This window comes from Oncorhynchus keta, chromosome 8, assembly GCF_023373465.1.
Source record: "Oncorhynchus keta strain PuntledgeMale-10-30-2019 chromosome 8, Oket_V2, whole genome shotgun sequence".
Lineage (NCBI taxonomy): Eukaryota > Metazoa > Chordata > Actinopteri > Salmoniformes > Salmonidae > Oncorhynchus > Oncorhynchus keta.
This window is the reverse complement of record NC_068428.1, coordinates 16,578,887-16,600,306: the sequence shown is the minus strand read 5'-3', so window position 1 is coordinate 16,600,306 and position 21,420 is coordinate 16,578,887. Positions and strand designations below refer to the sequence as shown.

The 21,420-nt window shown below is 41.7% G+C and overlaps 1 protein-coding gene and 1 non-coding gene across 6 annotated transcripts; one reads left to right on the top strand and one right to left on the bottom strand.

Annotated features, from left to right (window-relative positions):
* Positions 1 to 953: 953 nt before the first annotated feature.
* tdrd15 (tudor domain containing 15) lies at positions 954 to 20,973 on the bottom strand. 5 transcript variants are annotated; one of them, XR_008140772.1, is made up of 7 exons: positions 20,855 to 20,973; positions 12,196 to 12,272; positions 11,913 to 11,964; positions 4,867 to 10,937; positions 4,629 to 4,687; positions 4,377 to 4,530; positions 3,013 to 4,293 (listed from the first exon to the last, which is right to left on the bottom strand). XR_008140772.1 is itself a non-coding variant. In XM_052523540.1 (6 exons), exons 3-5 carry the CDS (start codon positions 11,942 to 11,944, stop codon positions 4,674 to 4,676), a joined length of 6,117 nt encoding a protein of 2,038 aa, XP_052379500.1. In that variant the 5' UTR covers positions 11,945 to 11,964; positions 12,196 to 12,272; positions 20,855 to 20,973; the 3' UTR covers positions 954 to 2,990; positions 4,629 to 4,673. The 5 variants fall into 5 exon arrangements, 4 of the variants coding, with proteins under 4 accessions (XP_052379500.1, XP_035630743.1, XP_035630742.1 ...); XM_052523540.1 differs by lacking the exons at positions 3,013 to 4,293; positions 4,377 to 4,530 and adding an exon at positions 954 to 2,990; XM_035774850.2 differs by having other exon boundaries at positions 3,013 to 4,546.
* Positions 2,878 to 2,960, top strand: trnal-cag (transfer RNA leucine (anticodon CAG)). Its single transcript has one exon. It is a non-coding gene; the product is annotated as a tRNA-Leu (tRNA).
* Positions 20,974 to 21,420: the final 447 nt, after the last annotated feature.

Sequence of the window (21,420 nt, the reverse complement as noted above, 5' to 3'; positions counted from 1 at the left end):
GCAGTCCATCTTGCCAGGGTCATTGACAACACTGCTCGCTTAACCCGGAAGCCAGCTGCACCAATGTGTCGGAGGAAACACCGTCCAACTGGTGACAAAGGGTCAGCTTGCAGGTGCCGGGCCCGCCACAAGGAGTCGCTAAAGTACGATGGGGCAAGGAAAACCCGGCCGAGGCTAGGCCAATTGTGCACCTCATGAGTCTCCCGGTCACAGCCTGCTGTGACACAGCTTGGTATCGAACCCGGGGCTGTAGTGACGCTGTGTCACTCAGGAGGCGATCGGCTAAGACACTAGAGGGCGGCCCCGAATTTGTGAGGCAGAGGTCCCTAGTTCACGCCACGTATGAGGCAAATCGGGAGGCAGTGGTACTCACTAAGCAAGCAGAATTATTTCCTTTAAACTAGCAACTACTAATGAGCCTCATGGCATTTGTTATGCTATCTTGAAAGCTTGTTCTCTTCAGAAACATTAATATTAATTAGCTAGCTAAACTATCTGATAACAGCTTCCCAGTCATCTATATGCATAGGAAGTGTAGTGTACTGTTTTTAAAATTATACTAGGGTAGCCTAGTGGTTAGAGCGTTGGACTCATGACCGAAAGTTTGAAAGTTCAGATCCCTGAGCTGACAAGGTACAAATCCGTTGTTCTTCCCCTGAACAGGCAGTGAACCCACTGTTCCTAGGCCGTCATTGAAAATAAGAATTTGTTTTTAACTGACTTGCCTAGTTATATAAAATATGTGAATTACAAATCAGCCTTTAACTAGTTAAATCCTGTTTCTAGTCTATTAGTTACAATGTGTACCCATTGTTGTCCCAAGATTGGTAAACACTGTTTAAGTGTATAATTGTAATACATACATGCAGACACAGCATCATTCAAATACTGGAATTTGATTATCCTGGTATTGAATATGACTGAAAAATAATGTCAGACATTCATACCTGAACTGCACCTTTATTTGCCAAGGTAGAGTACATGATCAGTGATTATGTTAAATGTACAGGCTACAATGTGAGGATCTCATGCATGGTAATAACTACATGTATATACGACTTGCATCCTTGGCACAAAGCTATTATATTCTACTCATTCAGCCTGTTTTAAATTGATACAACTGGCTATGATAGCTGAGGTTCATAGCTAGGTTCTGAACTAATTTGTATACCAAACGTTTGGGTCCATACACAGATCGGCTAGATAGCTAGCTACACATCCATAGGCATACAGGTAATTTTATCTATCTGCATGGCAAATATCAGCAAGACAAGCTTACAAATTTGTGCAGTAAATGCTTTAACTAGCTAGATTCTTTACATCCACTGTTTCACAAGACGGCAGTCTAGTTTGCTAGTTATTTCAGGAGTCCCTAAAACATTAAATAACCAGAATTACAATTTAATACATGTCACAACACGCATAAAGCTAGTGAGCTAACATTATCAGGCTAATGTTAGCTAGCTTGCTAAATCGCGATTTTCATAAATTAAATTTGATTTAAAAAATGCATAATTTGTTTGTCTCTACAGTAACTAATATATTCCTGTCAACTGTACATTTTTTGCATGATTCGTTATGACGTTATAATCCCTTACATTTGCTTCCGTCATAGTATTTTTGTCAGCCATCTTTGCTGAAGAAAGTCCAACCCTCCTGATATTTCATCAAACATCGATACAGATAGTTGACACGGGTTGTAAAAAAGTTGCAACCTATTATTACTACTTGCACTGCAGAATTCCATCATCGCACATTCGTATTCAGATGGGTCAGGTATATTACGATATACAAGACTTTCCCTTATGAATGTAGCACAACCACCACCCTGTCCAGTTGAACTGTCTAATGTTACTTCACCTCTCTTTCTTTACAACATTGGTTAATAGAATATGGTGTAGATGAGACCATGTGGTCGCATCCAACACCATTCCGCTCTGACACATCATTACTTTTGTTATTCAATACCTTCGCCCTCTTCACTAGACGTCCCACTAAAGTCAGTAGCGCTTATAGCAGGGCCATTATTTTTCCTTTTACAACAGACCATCCAGGTCCTTGACTATCAACATTTTGTTTAAATTAAACAGTTTTACCTTTATTTACCCTTGCCCAATGACAGCTTACCCCAGCCAAACGACGCTGGGCCTATTGTGCGCTGCCCTATCGGCCAGTTGTGATACAGCACATGATCAAACCAGGGTTTATAGTGACGCCTCTAGCACAGAGCTGCAGTGCCTTTGACAGCTGTGCCATTCGGAAGCCCAACAAACTCACCAATACCATCAGAACTATCATCCATTTGGACCGCAGTCCGCCAACCATAATACAAAGCTATTGATTTTGTTTCGGTTCTCCACAAACACTCAAACTCCGAGAAGCTCCCTCTACAATAGCGAGCATCAATGGGTATAACTTGATATCAAGAAACGCCCATTTACAAAACGCCCCGAATTGCGGGCTGCAATTACACCCTTCCAGGGCGAGCAGCAGTAGAGAAACAATGTAGCAGTCGAAACGTAGACGGCGCTAGCACTAGCAAACAGAATAGATGCCTTGCACGAGATGGATGCTACGTTGCACCCACATAATGATCAATCAATGGTTGAAATTAACTGGCCACAAAATGCGCAGTTAGAAGGGCAAACTGCGCTGAAATTAGCCACATCCAGATAACACGAATTGCTGACGTCAATGTTTGCTAATGTAATGCTAACAAGGAAGTCTGCACGAGAACATCTTACGATAGCACGTAATTTTTAGACAGCAATTTAGCCTCTCATAAAAATGAAAAACAGCATACAAATGTCAACAAGCTATAGCGTGTGTATATTGTTGTCACAATATTAGTGGTCTCAAGTCATTATTTCCTTACATGTCAGGATGGCCGAGCGGTCTAAGGCGCTGCGTTCAGGTCGCAGTCTCCCCTGGAGGCGTGGGTTCGAATCCCACTTCTGACAGCATATTTTTACGTGTTCAAGTGTAGTGTCCTGAAAACATTCACATGACGGCTTTTAAATGTGCAAAGCATTTCTTTAATGAACGATTGTTATACGTGTGGATTCTTTAGAATTTATTCACAACCAACTGTGTCATCTCTAACAAATAACTAAAATAAGATTAAATGTTATCAATTATTTAAATGAGTAAGGTTCTCAAAGACAAACATGTTACTTGCAACAATTATTTAAATTTGTAAGGTTCTTCTGTCAAAGGCATACATGTTATTTGCCACAGAAATAACATTGATTACAGTACAAACCATACTGTAAAGACAGATGTGGCATCAAAAGCAAAGAAAAAAAAGTAGGCCTATCAAATCAAACTTGACTAGTCAGTAGTCATAACATTTTAGAAGATTGTTGCCTACATTTTATAATGTATAACTGCTGGAAAATGCTTGAAAAAGGTATGCAACTCAACCTTTAAAAACATTGTCAACAACTATGCAAATATCCAAACCATATTGTTCCATAAAAGCAAAAGGCAAAATATAATTCAAAAGGCATTCCACTTCAGTTATTTATTATCCACAAATATCAAGACTACGGGCTAGATTCTATCAGAAGTGTCGGAGGTGGAACTGCACTAGAGCTGTCAAATCCACAAGCAGCTCCCGCCATTATACCTAAAGCGGACATTGCCATTGGCTACAGTCATTATGAGAAATCCCATGCAGCCTTGTTCACAACTTCAAACACTGGGATGTGAGGTGTAATCTACACCTCAATGAGGCTGATAGAAATCCTCATTTTGTTGAATGATTTTGAAATTTGAGTGATTATTTCTATATAGTCTACACTTTCTCATGTTGAACTTTAAAGCGAGTGGTACGGGTGTAGCTTCATGACAAAGATTACAAGAGCAGCAGCTCACCGATTTGACAGCTCCATTTCAATGACACCACCAAAACATCAACTGTGCAAGGTATCATCCATCACTGTTTAACATTTAATCTGGTTGAATCTAGGCCTAAACTGTACCAGTCCAAAAGCAAATCTGTTGCAACACATTTGATTTTCTTTCAGATATACTGCAAAAAGGAGATGTCATACTGAAATCTTAATTTAGATAAATTAAGCCATCCTTAAAAATGTGAATCACTGATATAAATACAACCATGTGTAGAAAAATAGAATATAGAGGATTATAACTGCTGCATTAATCTTGACCCAAGAGAAAATTCCAATCATCAGAAGCATGATGGCTTGTCGTGCATTTAGTCTTTCTGAACAAAAATGTCTGGAATAGTGTTGTAGTCCTTTGCTCCTCTTCACGCGCTTGTCACACAACCTTTGAGATAAAAATAGTACTATGGAATGTCAATGTTGGTATGGACCTAAACAGTCAAATATGTTTTTTTAAATTGAACCTACCCCCGTAAAACCCTAACCCGGACAACGCTTTGCCAATTGTGCGCCGACCTATGGGACTCCCAATCACGGCCGGTCGTGATACAGCCTGGAAATGAACCAGGGTCTTTATGACACCTCTAGCACTGAGATGCAGTGCCTAGACCGCTGCACCACTCTGGAAATTAGTAGAACTAATCAAGCAAATACACCAGCTTAATACATGTTTTTGGTTAAGACCAGTCATAAAATACATCTTATTTATAGTGTGATTACCTGATATGGAGTAGCGTCTCACTGGTAGTCACAACTAACCAGTAGTCACATCAGGGCACCTGTGAAATGTAGAATGGAGGCGGGGGGGATTAATTATAATATTTAATGTATTCCCTTGCATTTAATAGTAAAACATTAGAGGGTTCAAAGATACAATTGTAATTAGGCCTACACCAAGTTACATTTAAAATGTACCCAACATGCAGAACAAAAATAATTAGCAGGTGAAAGTACTTACAATGTCTTGTTCCAGTCATTGTGCTACAGTGTGTCATCATCTCTGCTCCTTGGCCATCAGGGTACTCAGTAGCACGGGCTGTCTTCTCACTTGCTTTTTCAAATCCTTGCCCAATGAAGGCAGCCTCACTTGAAGCGTGTCCATCGAGTTCTAGTTCTTCATTCAGTCTTCTCAGGAATTTGTTCGTCCTAGGTGGTGTCATTTCCGGTTCCACTTTGGATGTTCTATCTGCACGACTCATGCCTTGTTTCTGTTCAGGGGCTCTGATGGGGCATTGTTCTTGAAATCTCAGTCCAAGCATGATGTCAATGTATTCTGCATGGCCAGCATCAACCAGGTCTTTAGCCACGTGAACGCCATCTGCTACAATGTCCACCTCCCAGTGTGCTTCAGAAATGTACTGCCTGAAGTATATTTGAAGGTTTTTCTTACAGATGCACTCTTGAAAGAAAACAACTGCTTCATCTGTCCATTGCCCCTCGACTGATTTTACTCCTCTCAAAGTGCATGGATACGTGACTTTTGGTAGCCTGGTCAACTGGTCAGGAAGTCTCCTCAGCTCAGACCAATCTTTGTACGGCATGTCCACACAATGGCCATAGTCAACCAAATTGATCACAACCACTGTGCTATCGGAATGGACGATTTCAGCTCGGCACCATTTGTTCTTACTATCAGACCTCACAAGGCAGCATGACCCTGGAATTAGGTGTTCTTCATGAAATGGCAACAGCTCCTTTGGAAGATCCTCAAGAATCGTAGACACATTGTTCATGATGAGAAGCAAATCTTCCAGAACAATGTAGAATTCACTTGGTGTGGTGACTGCAGCTGCAAAGCCGGAGTATCCCAGATCCATGTTCACTGGGGAAAGGATGAACCTCTGGGGACTGTTGTCCAAGTTGGAGTTTTTCTCTTTTGGGGTTACAGTTTGAGTCTTTGTGGGGATTGGTCTTTCTTCAGTAAATTCAGAAGTTGCAGTCTTCATTTGCTGAACAAGGAACAGTCCATTTATCATGATTTCGACCATCCACAAGTTATCAGCTTCAGAGTAGGACACAAACATCAGTTTTACATCCTTGCCTACCATTTGTTTCAGAGTTTTCTTCAATATCTCATAAGCGTCGCTGATAGGGAGGCCAGGGCTATTCCACTTGCACAAGACTGCTTGCACAGGAGTTTGCTTGAGGTCATTACAGAGGTCTTTGATGCAGCCAATTGGGACGTCCTCTGCAGTGCCATGATCCACAAGGAACACAACGCATTTTCCTTGGTCAATAGATGCATGCCGTACAACTGCTCTGTGCCACTGGTCGTCTTTGGTTGATTTTGCCAAGCATTGAAGTCCTTCTTTGACATTCTTCTCAGACATGACTTTGCACTTAGACAAATGTTCAACTATGAGATTCTCAAGTACAGTAAACTGTTCTGTGGTGCTGTGGAGTCTTAGATATAGATCTCCATTCTCCAAGATGGACAACAATGTCCCACTCTCTGCCTGTCCAGCTCTTATATCCTGTGATGGAATGGCCATATCCTTCACAGCCTCCATAGATGGTCCAAACGTTGTTGATTGGAGTTGATTGGAGTCCTGGTGTTTGCAAATGTCATGTTTGTGCCTAGTTGATGAGGGCCTTGGGGACACATTCTGCAAGACCTTTTCACCTTGAGCAGTGAACATAACCCTCTCAGAATGTGTATTGGACTGGCTATTGTCCTTGATGGTTACTCTTGTTTGCTTTTTAACTGTGTCAACTAGGCTTGCACACAAAGCTTGGACCTGTTCATTTTCAGTCACATCATTGTCAAGTGTTGGGTTGTCCTGTTGGATCTCAACGTTAACCTCCCACTGTGTCCCAAAACGACTGACAATTTCAAACATGAGAGGTTTTCCCATTACTGCATCAGTGAAAGAGGCATCACTTTTATAAGAGCCACTGTTTAGCAATGAACAGGGTATGCTTAGTCTATGTTGTGACAAAAACACATTTGTCAGAGTGTACATTTTGTCCTTAGTCACAGTGGCTGTATTTCCATAGTCAACAAACTCCACCTTGAAATGGTCATTATACGCATTATCTGTCACAACTGCGCGGTAAAGTGCACCATCCTCTTCATATTCAGCAGCAACAAGGTTATTCATTCTGAAGTCCAATGTGCTGTTCCCCATGGTTTCTTTAAACAGCTCAGTGTTGAGGTCTTCTCTCATTTTCAGAATGGATTGTTCATCATCTTGCATTTGGATAAAAAAGCTGTCGAAGGTATTGATATGGGAAACAAACCCCAGACCTCGGAATCCAGACTTTATTTTGGGATTGGAGGGTAGTTGTGAAAGTTTTGGCAATTGGACGGAGCAAATGGTTCCTGTGAGTTTGGAGGAACGGTCTACATGTTGATCCGTTTTTCCTTCTGTGCTTTCCTCAGATTTGAACTGAGCGATTCTTTCACTTTGCCCTTTCCAATCTTGCTGGGCATCAGGACGCTTTGGTGGGTTTGCTTTTTGAGCATTTGAAGACTTCTTATTTTGATGTTGGTGATGTTGGCTGCCCTTGCATGTGGGTTTCAGATGCTGTCCCGCTTGAGTTTTTCCAATTTTGTTCTTCGTTTGTTCTTTGTGTCCATCATGACCAGTCACAGGTCTACTGCTTTTCTTCTCCTTTGGTTTTTGACTTGCAATGAGCTCCTTGACTTTCTCATTGATGTTTATGGCTCCATCAAACAGATCAAAAAAGACTGTCCCATCCTCATTCTTTCCTGCAACGACAGCTCGAAGTGGCTTGTCGAGAATGGATTTCTCTAGCCATTTGTTGACATCTGCAAAGTTGTCCTCTTTCGGGATTTGAGAGAGACTGCATCTTAATGCCTGCATGGGAGTGAACAGTAAATCTGCTGAATGTCTGGGAATAGATACAGCATTGTTTTTTTCAACAATATGCATGTTTCCATAGTCCACAAAAAACACATTTAGAAGCAGCGTAGTAGATTTAACAGGGCAAGCCACACCCCTGTACCATTTTCCATCACCGTAATATTTTGCCAGGCAAAGTTTTCCGATATCAGGCCCAGAGTTGGCACGCAGTATTTCTTTACTTTCTGTGGCGACTTTCTCCATCAAGTTGTCGATCATTTCAGTGTTTCTGTCCAACTGGCAATACATCTCCCATGGACTGCACACATGAGTGACACAGACTTGCTCTTCACTTCCACATCTCAAGTTGAAGGAAGAATGGACAAAAGAGTCTGGGCATACTGATGGCATAAGCTGCATAGGGGTTTGCACTTCTCTTGCAAGACCTTTTTCCACAAGCTTCTTTGTTGCATTCTGTTGAGTGTTGTGGAGGTCGACAACATTGCACAGGCCCTTGTTTTTCACATACAGTTGAGCGTGTATATAGCATGTCAACTTCACTGACTGGCCTTGAGCGAAGTACTTCAGTAATTCGCATGCCTCTCTGCCCCAATCACTATCACTGCCCTTTGCAGGTTCAATCAAGTTGTAAAGGCTACATCTAAATGCTTGCCCCTCAAGATCAAGGAATTCTGGCACTATTGCTTGAAGATTGTGCATGCTCTCTTTTGATATAATCCCGTAGTCCACAAATATAATTTCAACTTCATCTCTCTGTGCTCCTATAATGCAGGCCCTATACCATCTGCCGTCATCTTTAGATTTGGTAACACAACAGGAATCATTTAACTGCACAGGAAGTGTGTGTGCTTGGTAATACCGCTGAATCGCTTCCATCATGTCCTCCAAGTTGGGGATCTTGCTTTCCAGCTGGCACCAAAAATCTGAGGGTGTGTTGACGTGAGAGCATCGCACAACTAGCTCACTTCCGGGCTTGAATGTCTGTGCTTTGAATTTCACCGCTGGTGCCTTGTCTTTTAGGGTGCTTGACTTCGGGCTTTCAGGTTTCTTTTCACAGCCAACCAATTTTGAAATTTCCCATGTCTCTTTGGGAGGTTTCCTTGTAATTCCACTTGTGCTTGATCCATTTGTATGAACTTGTCCTTTTTTACCGGTCTTCGGTTTCATCATTTTCTTCTCCATCTCGCTCTTAGGTATCACAGGCGCCGAAGGAGTGTATTTCCAAAATTCTGCATGATTTGTTGTGGTCAAGAGCTCTGTGATGCTCTTTGATGCTCTTTGTGATGAGTTGTTTTCACGCTCATACAAATCAACCACATATAGATCTTTCCTTATGTGGACAACATGCACAAGGAGAGTTTTGCTGGAGACTGCTCGTCGGAAGTAGTCGGTTGCAGAGATCGTCCATACATCGTCGAAAGGCATGACATTCACCAGAGAACAACTCAGGGCAAATGCTGGTTCAACAGCAAACTTGTCCGGGATCTGCTTGATGCACATGCGTGGTACCTTTTCTGTATTTCCAAAATCAATGAAAAATACTTCAGCTCCATTGTCAAGAGTGTCTGTCACCATTGCTCTGTAGTAATGCATATCCAGCTCATACATTGCACAGCAAAGTGCACCAGGCTCTGGATTCTCCAGAATTTCTTCATCCAATTGGACTTGGCTGAAGTGCTTGGCCATGTTCTCCATCATCTCTTCAAAGTCTTTGTTGCGTTTCTGTGTTCTCAACCAGAACGCACCTGGATTCAGGACATGCTCCACGTATCCTTCAAACACAGAGTCCTCTTGCATTTCCTCAACAATGACTGAATTATCCATTGCTTGGATTATTGCGGTCTCATAATACAGGTAGCCATTTAGAGGGAAAGCAGGCTCACTTTCAAGAACAAAGTCACACTCCCTTTGTCCAGGGACATCTTGAATTGGCCCTGCCTCAACAGCTGCATAGTCTTCAGCACTGAGCACTGTGACCGAATAGAGATTCTGCTCTTTGTCAAAGCCATTGATTTCAACATCTAATACTCCACCCAGCAATCCTTTCTTGAAGCAAGTCAGCTGCTGGATCTTCACTGCCTTATCTTGTCCATTCAGGCAGGAAAGAGCGCACGGGAATGCCATGATTGGTGTTGAGAGAAAATCTAGTGGAAGCTGGAGGACATTCTCAATTTTCACAGACTCACAGAATCCGTAATCAACAAACAATACTCTTACTTTAGAGTTTACAGGGAGAAACTGCACAAAGCCTCTATGCCACTTCTCATCTTTTCCTTTGACTGAGCAAAGCAAGCCCATATTTTCTGCTGGCTGTAGACTGGGGTCTTTGCTCTTGGACTCACAGGACAACGCCAATTTGTCTGACATCCGTTTCAGATCTTTTGCCACACTTGTCATTTGACAGTAGAATGTAACAGGGTTCACTGCAGCGGTTACCCTAACCCTCACTTTTTTGCCAGTGGTCAACTTAGGGCCTGAAAATGACAGAATATCCTCAAAACCCTTCAAGCTGGATGATTTGAATGAGAATTCTTGTCCACTTTGCTTTTCAATCAGTAGATCTGGGACAGGTTCAATGCTCTGCTTGAGTGGTACCTCTGTCAACAATTCCACCAAGAGAAGGAATGTGTCTGTGTCCATGTGTTTCCCTAAGCTCAGTCTAAAGAGATCCTTGTTGATATCTGGGGCTTCTAGTATGAGGACTTTGTGAGGAAGAAAGGCTTGGATGTATCCTTTGACATGACTTCCAATCAAGGAAGCAAAATACGTCTCTGAAAAAGAATCCCAATTTTCTCTCAATGGTAACACATTTGCAAAGAAACCACAGATGATTTTGGGAGGAAGCATGAAGAGCTCATCCAAAGCTGTGGCCAAATGGCTGACATCAACACTCAGAACATTCCCATGGTCTATGAGGAACACGTCAAACAATTCTTTCTGTTTGTTCTGAACCCTTCCTCTGTACCACCGGGTAGATAGGACATCCTCTACCAAACAGAACTCCCCCACTTCCACCGCCATCTGTTTTTTCCGTGCATTCTGTATTTCCACTTGCAGTATGTTATAGTCCAGTTCACATATTGTGAGATATTGGCCCTGGAAGTGCACCAGTGTATCCCCTGGGTTGCAGCTCACATGCGTTAACTGTAGGTCCACAGGCCACAGAGCACATGGTGCAGGAAGACTTGAATCATCCCGAGGTCTGGAACAAAAATAGCCTTTATTACTTAAATGTTTGGAATATTTATTGATGCTTAGGCCTAATTGTGATTTTTTTTTTGTAACTGGTCTTGATTCTAGTATTTTATGTAAGACCTACATCTATATCAAAACATAACCAACAGCACATACATTGAGTATTATAGTTCAGCTGTAAATATGTGAATTATGGTTGTAAGTAAAACTGGTGGTGAGATGAAAGGGGATCCCTGAGGAGTTAACTATAATAAATCATAACAATTCTGTGGACATCTTACTTTTTTGTTGTTGATGTTTTAGCTATTCATAATGAAATGAGTTAACATGAGGTAAAATATTACAATGGATTTACTAATGTATACCATGGCTTTGATGAATACTCTACTATGATGACAATGTGTGTGCAGGGCCGTTTAATGAGACACTTTGAACAATTATTACATTCTAAACCATGATTATTACATTTACTCCAGTCATAAGAAATTAGGGTTGTGCTTACAAATACACTTTATTGGATAGCGTTATAATCCAACTCGCTAATCCTTAAACACTCAGACTGCATCCCTACACCATTTACTCGACATTGTGTCTATTTACAACTCTTTGAATCTTTTTCATGTCACAGAGGTGTCACCAATCACCACAATAAGTTGTGGAAGACAATCTTTACACAAATGCTTCAAAATCGCAAGTTCAGGACATGTAGCCCATCTGTATTGAGAGGGTCAGAGTCAAGACTGCATATGCTTGAATTGAAAAGACGAATGCACTTTCACAACCCTCTTTATACTTCAACAAGCTTGTGACCTAAAACCCATGCGTGTGTGTGTGCGCGCACTCTTGCCCTAATGATATAAATTCAGTGCTTGGTTATATTAAGTCATACCACGGTGGTTGGCATCATTAACTATATCTCAGCATTTGCATCTACATCATAATGTAGGCTAATATGGGTATTGTTCAATCACTTTCTACATACTTTCTATTTTCTGAAGTCATTCTCAACAACATTGCGACAGAGCGGAACCTTCCTAAAAGAAAACAAACAAAAACATTAAATTATTATACATAATATCAAATCAAGGAAGAGGCTAAAATGTGGCTGTCAGCCTTCTTTGAGGGAAAATAGCATATTGAATATGCCATTCCAGAATTTCTACTAATACAACTAGGCATGCACTTCAACTCATCAAACATAGATATACCCTGAAATTATGCTACCATTTAGTTAACCAGGTTCTCATTAAAAATAGTAATCTTACCTTAAATTCTTCAGCTAGCTAAAATTCACTTGATCACAGAGGGGGTTCATCATGAAGCGGAGCCTTATCCCGAGTGACTAGGAGGAAAAACTTTATTTAGAAAATGCATAACACTTCTGTTTGGTTAATTAGTCTAGGATGATGTAGCTAATAAGTCTACAAAATGTGTGTAGCTACTAAGGGGGTGCATTGTGCTTAGAATGAACAAGTCAGACCCGAAGATGCATGCATTTACAGCAAATGATTTAGCCACTTCGATAGCTGCCATTACCTAGCTAGTTAGATACACAGTGCATTCGGAGAGTATTCAGACCCCTCGATTTTTTCCCACGTGTTATGTTACAGCCTTATTCTAAAATTGATAAAATTATGTTTTCCCCTCATCAAGCCACACACACACACACACACACACACACACACACACAATACCCCATAATGACCATGCAAAAACAGGTTTTCAGAAAAGCTTGCAAATTTAAAAAATGAAATATCACAAGTATTCAGACCCTTTACTCAGTACTTTGTTGAAGCACCTTTGGCAGCGATTAGCCTCGAGTCTTCTCGGGTATGACGCTACATGCTTGGCACACATGTATTTGGGGAGTTTCTCCCATTCTCCAGAGACGGTCGATCGGTTTCAAGTCCGGGCTCTGGCTGGGCCTCTCGAGGACATTCGGAGACTTGTCCCGAAGCCACTCCTGCATTGTCTTGGCTGTGCACTTAGGGTCGTTGTCCTGTTGGAAGGTGAACCTTCGTCAGTCCGAGGCCGAGCGCTCTGGAGTAGGTTTTCATCAAGGATCTCTCTGGGTCTCAACCCCACCCTTTGCAATTGGGTTCTGGCCTTCCTTTCAGGCCGCCCCCAGGTGGTGAAGGTAGGAAACAACATCGCTGATCCTCAACACTGGGGCCCCACAATGGTGCGTGCTCAAGCCCCTCCTGTACTCCCTGTTCACCCATGACTGCATGGCCATGCACACCTCCAACTCAATCACCAAGTTTGCCAACGACAGTAGTAGGCTTGATTACCCACAATAACGAGACAGAATAACAGGGAGGAGGTGAGGGCTCTTGGAGTGTGGCATCAGGAAAATGACATCAACGTCAACAAAACAAAGGAGATGATCGTGGCCTTCAGGAAACAGCTGAGGGACCACCCCCCCCTATCTACAAACGGGACAACAGTGGAGAAGGTGTAAAGTTCAGTTCCTCAGGGTACACATCACTGACAAACTGAAATGGTCCACCCACACAGACAATGGGGTAAAGACGACGCAACAACATTTGGCTTGTCACCTAAAACCCTCAAACTTTTACAGACGCATAATTGAGAGCCTTCATGGGTCGGGCTGTATCACCGCCTGCTACGGCAACTGCACCGCCCACAACCGCAGGGTTCTCCAGAGGGTGGTGCTGTCTGCACAACATCACCTGGGGTGTCCTGTCCCCCAGGACACCTACGGCACTTTGGTAAAGGTTCATTTGTGGAATTTCTTTCCTTCTTAATGCGTTTGAGCCAATCAGTTGTGTTGTGACATGGTAGGGGTTGTATACAGAAGATAGCCCTATTTGGTAAAAGAACAAGTCCAAATTATGGCAAGAACAGCTCAAATAAGCAAAGAGAAACAGTCCATCATTACTTTAAGACATGAAGGTCAGTCAATCCGGAACATTTCAAGAATTTTGAAAGTTTCTTCAAGTGTAGTCGCAAAAACCATCAAGCGCTATGATGAAACTGGCTCTCATGAGGACCACCACAGGAAAAGAAGACCCAGAGTTACCTCTGCTGCAAAGGATAAGATCATTAGAGTTAACTGCACCTCAGATTGCAGCCCAAATAAATGCTACACAGAGTTCAAGTAACAGACACATCTTAACGTCAACTGTTCAGAGGAGACTGCATGAAATCAGGCCATCATGGTCAAATTGCTGAAAAGAAACCACATCTAAAAAGACACCAATAAGAAGAGACTTGCTTGGGCCAAGAAACACGAGCAATGGACAATAGACTGGTAGAAATCTGTCCTTTGGTCTGATGATTCCAAATATGAGATTTTTGGTTCCAACCGGCGTGTCTTTATGAGATGCAGAGTAGGTGAATGGATGATCTCTGCATATGTGGTTCCCAACGTGAAGCATGGAGGAGGAGGTGTGACGGTGCTTTGCTGGTGACACGGATTTATTTAGAATTCAAGGCATCCTTAACCAGCGTGGCTACCACAGCATTCTGCAGCGATACACCATCCCATCTGGTTTGCGCTTAGTGGGACTATCATTTGTTTTTCAACAGGACAATGACCCAACACACCTCCAGGCTGTGTTAGGGCGATTTGACCAAGGAGGAGAGTGATGGAGTGCTGCATCAGATGATCTGGCCTCCACAATAACCTAATCTCAACCCAATTGAGATGGATTGGGAAGAGTTGGACCGCTGAGTGAAGGAAAAGCATCCAAAGGGTGCTCAGCATGTGGGAACTCCTTCAAGATTGTTGGAACAGCATTCCAGGTTAAGGTGGTTGAGAGGATATACATTGTGTGCAAAATTGTATGCTACTTTGAATGATCTAAAATAAAATAGGTTAATACATGATTCCATGTGTTATTTCATAGTTTTGATGTCTTCACTATTATTTTACAATGTAGAAAATAGTAAAAATTAAAAACCCTTGAATGAGTAGGTGTGTCCAAACTTGACTGGTACCGTACTATATATATTTTGCTTTGTCATTATGGGGTATTGTGTGTAGATTGAGGAATTGTTTTTATTTAATCCATTTTAGAATACGGCTGTAACGTAACAAAATGTGGAAAATACTTTGAGTGCACTGTATACAAAAGTATATGGACACCTCTTCAAATGAGTGGATTCGGCTATTTCAGCCACACCCATTGCTGACAGGTGTAAACAATCAAGAACACAGCCATTCAATCTCCATAAACACGCACTGGAAGTAGAATGTCTTACTGAAGAGCTCAGAGACTTTCAACGTGGCACCATCATAGGATGCCACATTTCCAATTAGTCAGTTTGTCAAATTTCTGCCCTGCGAGAGCTTGCCCGGTCAACTGTAAGTGCTGTTATTGGAAATGTCTAATAGCAAAAATGGCTCAGCCGCGAAGTGAATCTAGTACTGAAGCTCACTGAATGGGACCTCCCGAGTGCGTTGCATGTAAAAATTGTCTGTCCTCGGTTGCAACACTCACTATCGAGTTCGAAACTGCTTCTGGAAACGACGTCAGCACTGTTCGTCGGGAGCTTCATTAAATGAGTTTCCATGGCCGAGCAGCCGCACACAAGCCTAAGATCACCATAAGCAATGCCAAGTGTCAGTTGGAGTGGTGTAAAGCTCGTCGCCATTGGACTGAAGCAGTGGAAATGCGTTCTTTTGGAGTGATGAATCACACTTAATCTGGCAGTCCGACAGACAAATCTGGTTTTGGCGGATGCCAGGAGACACTACCTGCCCCAATGCATAGTGCCAACTTTAAAGTTTGGTGGAGGAGGAATAATGGTCTGGGGCTGTTTTTCATGGTTCGGGTTAGACCCTTAGTTCCAGTGAAGGGAAATCTTAATGCTACAGCATACAATGACATTCTAGACAATTCTGTGCTTCCAATTTTGTGGCAACAGTCTGGGCAAAGCCCTTTACTGTTTTCGCATGACAATGCCCCCGTGCACAAAGTGAGATTCATGCAGAAATGGATTGTCGAGATCGGTGTGGATGAACTTGTTCTGGCCTGCACAGAGCCCTGATCTCAACTCCATCAAACATCTTTGGGATGAATTGGAACGCCGACTGCGAGCCAGGCTTAATCGCCCAACATCAGTTCCCAACCTCACTAATGCTCGTGGCTGAATCGAAGCAAGTCTCTGCAGCAATGTTCCAACCAGTGGAGGCAACTCAGAGGAGCAGGACCATCCTCAGTGAATTTCATAACTGTAAAACATTTGAAAAGTTATCCTTTTTAGGTAAAGCTATACCAAATAATTTTAAATTAAAGTCTACAGTACTGTCGTGTCTTTGGCTATGCCGGATTAAGTGATATAACATGCTATAAATGCTATAAAATAATTTCTCCATAATTAATATTACCTGATTGAGCTAATCATGTAAATGTAATTAACTAGAGTCGGGCACCACAAAATAATATTTATAGAGCTCTTATCTTCCAAATAAACTCTCAAAGACCTAGTAATATTTTACATCAATAGCAATCAATATTAATCGGCATCTTAATTCAGTCTCAACCAAGAATTTACAACTTTCAGATATCTGCACGAACCCTCACTAACAAGTTGAATCAGCCATACAAAATTGGGTTTAATTATTTATTTACTAAATACTTAACTAATCACATAGAATTACACATACTTAAATCATAACTTGATTCCAAATGACGTCATAAAGGAAAACGTCCCTCGCGGGTGGAACAGATATGACAGCTGGTTACACACAAAAAAAGGGGCTGGGTTTGAGTGAAAGAGCTGGAAGACTGAGGTACAAAGGGCGAAGCTGTGCTATCGTAAATACAGTATCTTATGCATTCTAAATTACTGCCCATTTGGAAAAGGAAAATGCAATAAATATTTACTCAGCTGCGCTTCGGTAAGTTGGTGGTAGATGGAAGGCCGTGTTGCCCAACCGAGTCCTTCGATGAATGTCTCTGCTGGTAAATTGAATACGTTGTAGTAACGTCGTTGTGTGGTAGACGGGATACTCTGTATGTTCCTTCCTAACCCTCGTTTGCAGCGGCTGTTGCTAACTCAACGGCTAGGAGGTATCACTTCTGTAGTGAATAAGAGGTCAAAGTTCATACCATTCGCAACCAAAGCTCACGCTGATGTTGGCTTCCTTCTGTAGTTATTATCTGAACCATTCTGACATCAGACCGTCCTCGTCACGTCCTCGGAACAGGAGGTTATATTGTCGTCAAGGCTTTATATAGGAAGGGAGAGGAGGGTGTGTTTGAAAAGTTATATCCCACGTCCCTTCACAGGGGCGGGCCAGTGATTGAGCAGAGCCATATCTTACGAAAACCCACATTTTAGAAGCTAAAATCACATTTCATCCCATCACAAATCAATTCATATTCAAACATTAAAATTGAACAATTCCATGTGAATCCGATAACTGTGATGTGTAGACTTTCCACTGTAGAGTTTGTCATCTTATCATTGATGAGAATGTCTCAGATGACAACCGAACTGACATCATATTCATTAAGTACCACCGCATATGTTCAATTGGTCAGATTACCAGAATATAGTTAATTTCCCCCCACCTTCTGATGTTCCCAAAATCTCTATGTTAACCATGGGTTTTGCAAATGTAACATCAGTAGGGTAGAGAGGAAAAAGGGGAAAAGAGGTATTTATGACTGTCATAAACCTAGCCCCAAGACCAACGTCATGACAGTAGCCACAACAGTACTCTGTGGGGTAGCACCATGGTGTAGCCAGGGGACAGCTAGCTTCCATCTTCTTCTGGGTACATTGGCTTCAATACAAAACCTAGGAGGCTCAAGGTTCTCACCCTCCATACTTATACAATAAATATGACAACTTCCGGAGAACATCCTCCAACCTATCAGAGCACTTGCAGTATGAACTGACATGTTGTCCACCCAATCAAAGGATCAGAGAATGAATCTAGTACTAAATCATAAGCTACAGAAAGCTAGCATTGCAGTGCATACAATGTGGTGAGTAGTTGTCTCAAAGAGAGAAAGACAATAGTCTAACAGTTTTCAACAAATGTATTTACTCAAATGGAGAAGCAAGATATTTAATTTAGTTTCACTTTCAGTTTAATTTACTTACCAGTAGCTAGCAAATGCAGCTAGCTAGTTTAGCCTGCTCAAACCGCCTGCTCAAACAGAGGGATGCTATGTTAGCTAGCTGGCTATGACTATCCAACACAACAGTGCAACTCTTCCAAGGTAAGCCTTCGGCATTACTATTTTTTTGTCATCGGGGCCTGCCGGTGTAACTGTTAAAGTGCCTACTGACTATACACTAACGTTACTGCATGATTGCAGCGGGTTTACTAACACATTAGTTCTATTAGCTATGTTGACTATGACATTACTTTAGCTAATATGGTGACAACTATGTAGGGCAACTGTGTGTAGGGGTTATGATATGGTTTGGAAAGTTTTTTTCCCCGCCTGGTCACATACAGCTGATGTGTTGTGCATTGAGGTCCACAAACGAAGGGAAAAGGTGAGAGGAGGAGAGTGCATAGACATAAGAAGGAATACAACGTGGCAGCTATGAAAGTGAACTGTGTTAACGAGTGATCAGGGGTGTATTCATTCCGCCGATTCTGTTAAAAAATGTTTCTTAAATGGAAGCAAACAGAAGGAAACGGGGATAAACATATCTGAATTTGTACAATAGTTGCAACGGTTGGACTAATGATTACACTCAAGATCACCTAGATGCAGGCAACAGTGTGCAAGGCGGTATTGAATGTGTCACCTCAGTCTTATCTCGACCTGTGCGTACCTATGTTGCCTTCTCGCCCACTCCAATTTCGCTCCAGTAGAATTCACTTCAAGAGCTTAGGGAGTGCCCACCCCCAGCATGCATTTGTAGTCTACTTGTGTGCTGCTACAGCCCCTTGCTTTTGCTACTGTAATGGAGTTCGCTATATATTTTTATTAAGAAACTGATAGAACACAGGTGCTAAATCAAGGTAACTTACAAAGATGAGGCCAAAGAGCAAGAGATGGAGTGCCGTTATGTAGTGTCCACAACTAAAGAATCATTGTGGAATGTGAAAAGACAAGGATCCCAAAAGTATGATGGTGTACTTACTTGCACATGCTAAAAGAAAGGAATGAGATGGGTAGATAAATACTTTGCTACAATGACACACTTAGTTATCAACTAAAAATCAGATCTCAAACATTCTTCATTTTCAATCTATTACCTATACAATTGTCCATAATTGATGTGTAAGTCGCTCTGGATAAGAGCGTTCGCTCTGGATAAGAGCGTCTGCTAAATGACTTAAATGTAAATGTAAATGTTGGCCCAATAGATCTGGCATGTTCTTTGAATGTGAGAACGTTCCGTTTTGATTAGGTAATTTTGCCTAGAAACCTTTAGGCCTACCAACAACAAAAAAACTCTGCCCAGCCTGGCTAGAGTGGACAAAAAAGGTGTTTAGCATTCCCAGAGGCTCTGAAAGTGTGGAGAGGACATTCTCTGCTGCTGGCTGGTTCTCCAGGCACTGTCATGAGCCTGAAGCCAGACTGCCCAAACTCGTTTTTCTAAAAATGAATTCAAAAGGCACTAAGTCTCATTTTTATTTCATTCTAAGTCACAGCCTATATGCGCAATTTTAAGTCACAGCCTATACACGCAAACAGCCTATATGTGCAATATATAAACTATAATGATTTAATAAAACGTTTAAATGCTGTGGCTTTATGTCTTGACCTGTTGAAATAATATAGCCTAAATAAATGTTTCTACTTAGGAGCAAGACAGGGAGCCTGACCTATTTAGTGTGTGTATGCTGTTAAACATGACATGTAGCCTATTAGAAATTATGTTCATTTCTTACATTCACATTTTCATGTTTATTCAAAATACTCGTCATTCAAATCCATATGGTTTGGTTTCAATAAGTAAAACAATTGTTAGGTCCAGGTAGTCACAACAAATAGATGGATGTTGGTTAAATTGTGATTTGAATGAATGGGTCGAATTTGGAGCGGGAGTTTTTGTCTAAGTGTGGAGCAGTTTTTAGCGGAGCTGTAGGAAAGGACATGGGGCACCAGAGCAGTGTGCACCATGGAGAGGGGATTTTAATCAACTCCGCTCATGTGCTCTGCTAGGTTATAGGAACCTCAATATGAGTATAGGGAAAATTAGAGCATCATGTAGTACCCTACACCTATCGATGTTACATTGAACTGGGTGAATGGAATATGAATGACAGGCATCCAATGTACTATAATAGGGAAAAAATGAAAATAGTCTACTGTGTCCAACATCAGTTATTTTACCTTTATTTAACTAGGCAAGTCAGTTAAGATTGAATTCTTATTTTCAAAGACTGCCTAGGAACAGTGGGTTAACTGCCTGTTCAGGGGCAGAACGACAGATTTGTACCTTGTCAGCTCGGGGGTTTGAACTTCCAACGCTCTAACCACTAGGCTACCCTGCCGCCCCACAAGAGTGGAGGCTGTTATAGCAGCAAACGGGGGACAAACTCCATATCAATGCCAATGATTTTGTTATGAGAAGTTCGACGAGCAGGTGTCCACATACTTTTGGTCATGTAGTGTAAACGTTAGCTGGTGCTACACATCGACCTCATATGCGTGTCATGATGAGCAGTAGAACTAACCAACTAACACATCGAATGTAATTCCCAAAGTCAAACATTACTTTAGATATAGCTACTATTAAAAAGCTTAGACTATAGTTACTGTAAAGCATTTCTGTCTGTGCTTGAGACACCTTCCTATTTCATTCACTAGCTAGCTAGCGAGCAAACGTTAGCCATTCTCCGCATGGAAATTAGCAAGCTAGCTAAATTACACAACTACTACACATGGAAAGTGACAGGTAGCTAAAATAAACAAGATAATTCAGTGACAAATAACACGTTGGCTGCCACGTTTTTGTTGTTAGAAATGACTGTACCTTCGTTTCAATGAAGACACATCCAACTTCGGAGCAGCAGCCAACAGCCGTGACCGTAAAAAGGATGGAGAAAAATATAACTTCCTGCCACCTGCTGCATCGGGCAATTTAGAAGTTTCTCCCCTTAGAGAAATGAGGTGAGATTTTGCCCTGAAAATAGTAGATACAATTCTATGGTATTTCATGACATTTCAGATTAGAAACATATTTATTGTGTTCAGATATAATTTAAGCGCAAAAGGAAAAACGAATGGCTTGTCTACACTAGAGGGGGACATTTCTGCGTAGCAATTGCCATAATCACCCTGCCTTGGACAACTAAACCTAATTTATGTGTTTAGGGCGGCCTGCTTGTTGCTCCGAACCTGTTGCATTTAGGTATTTCGCATATGCCTATGGGAAATCATAATTATGTGTAGACAAATACACTGCTGTACGTTCTATCATTTTCAATGAGGCCTACTAGTTATAGAAAACATATATTTTTATGCCATGACGCCCTGGCAGGCTGGGCTGGCTGAGTGCAAACCTAGGCTACAGCAGACCAAGGAGAGATTATGTTTTTT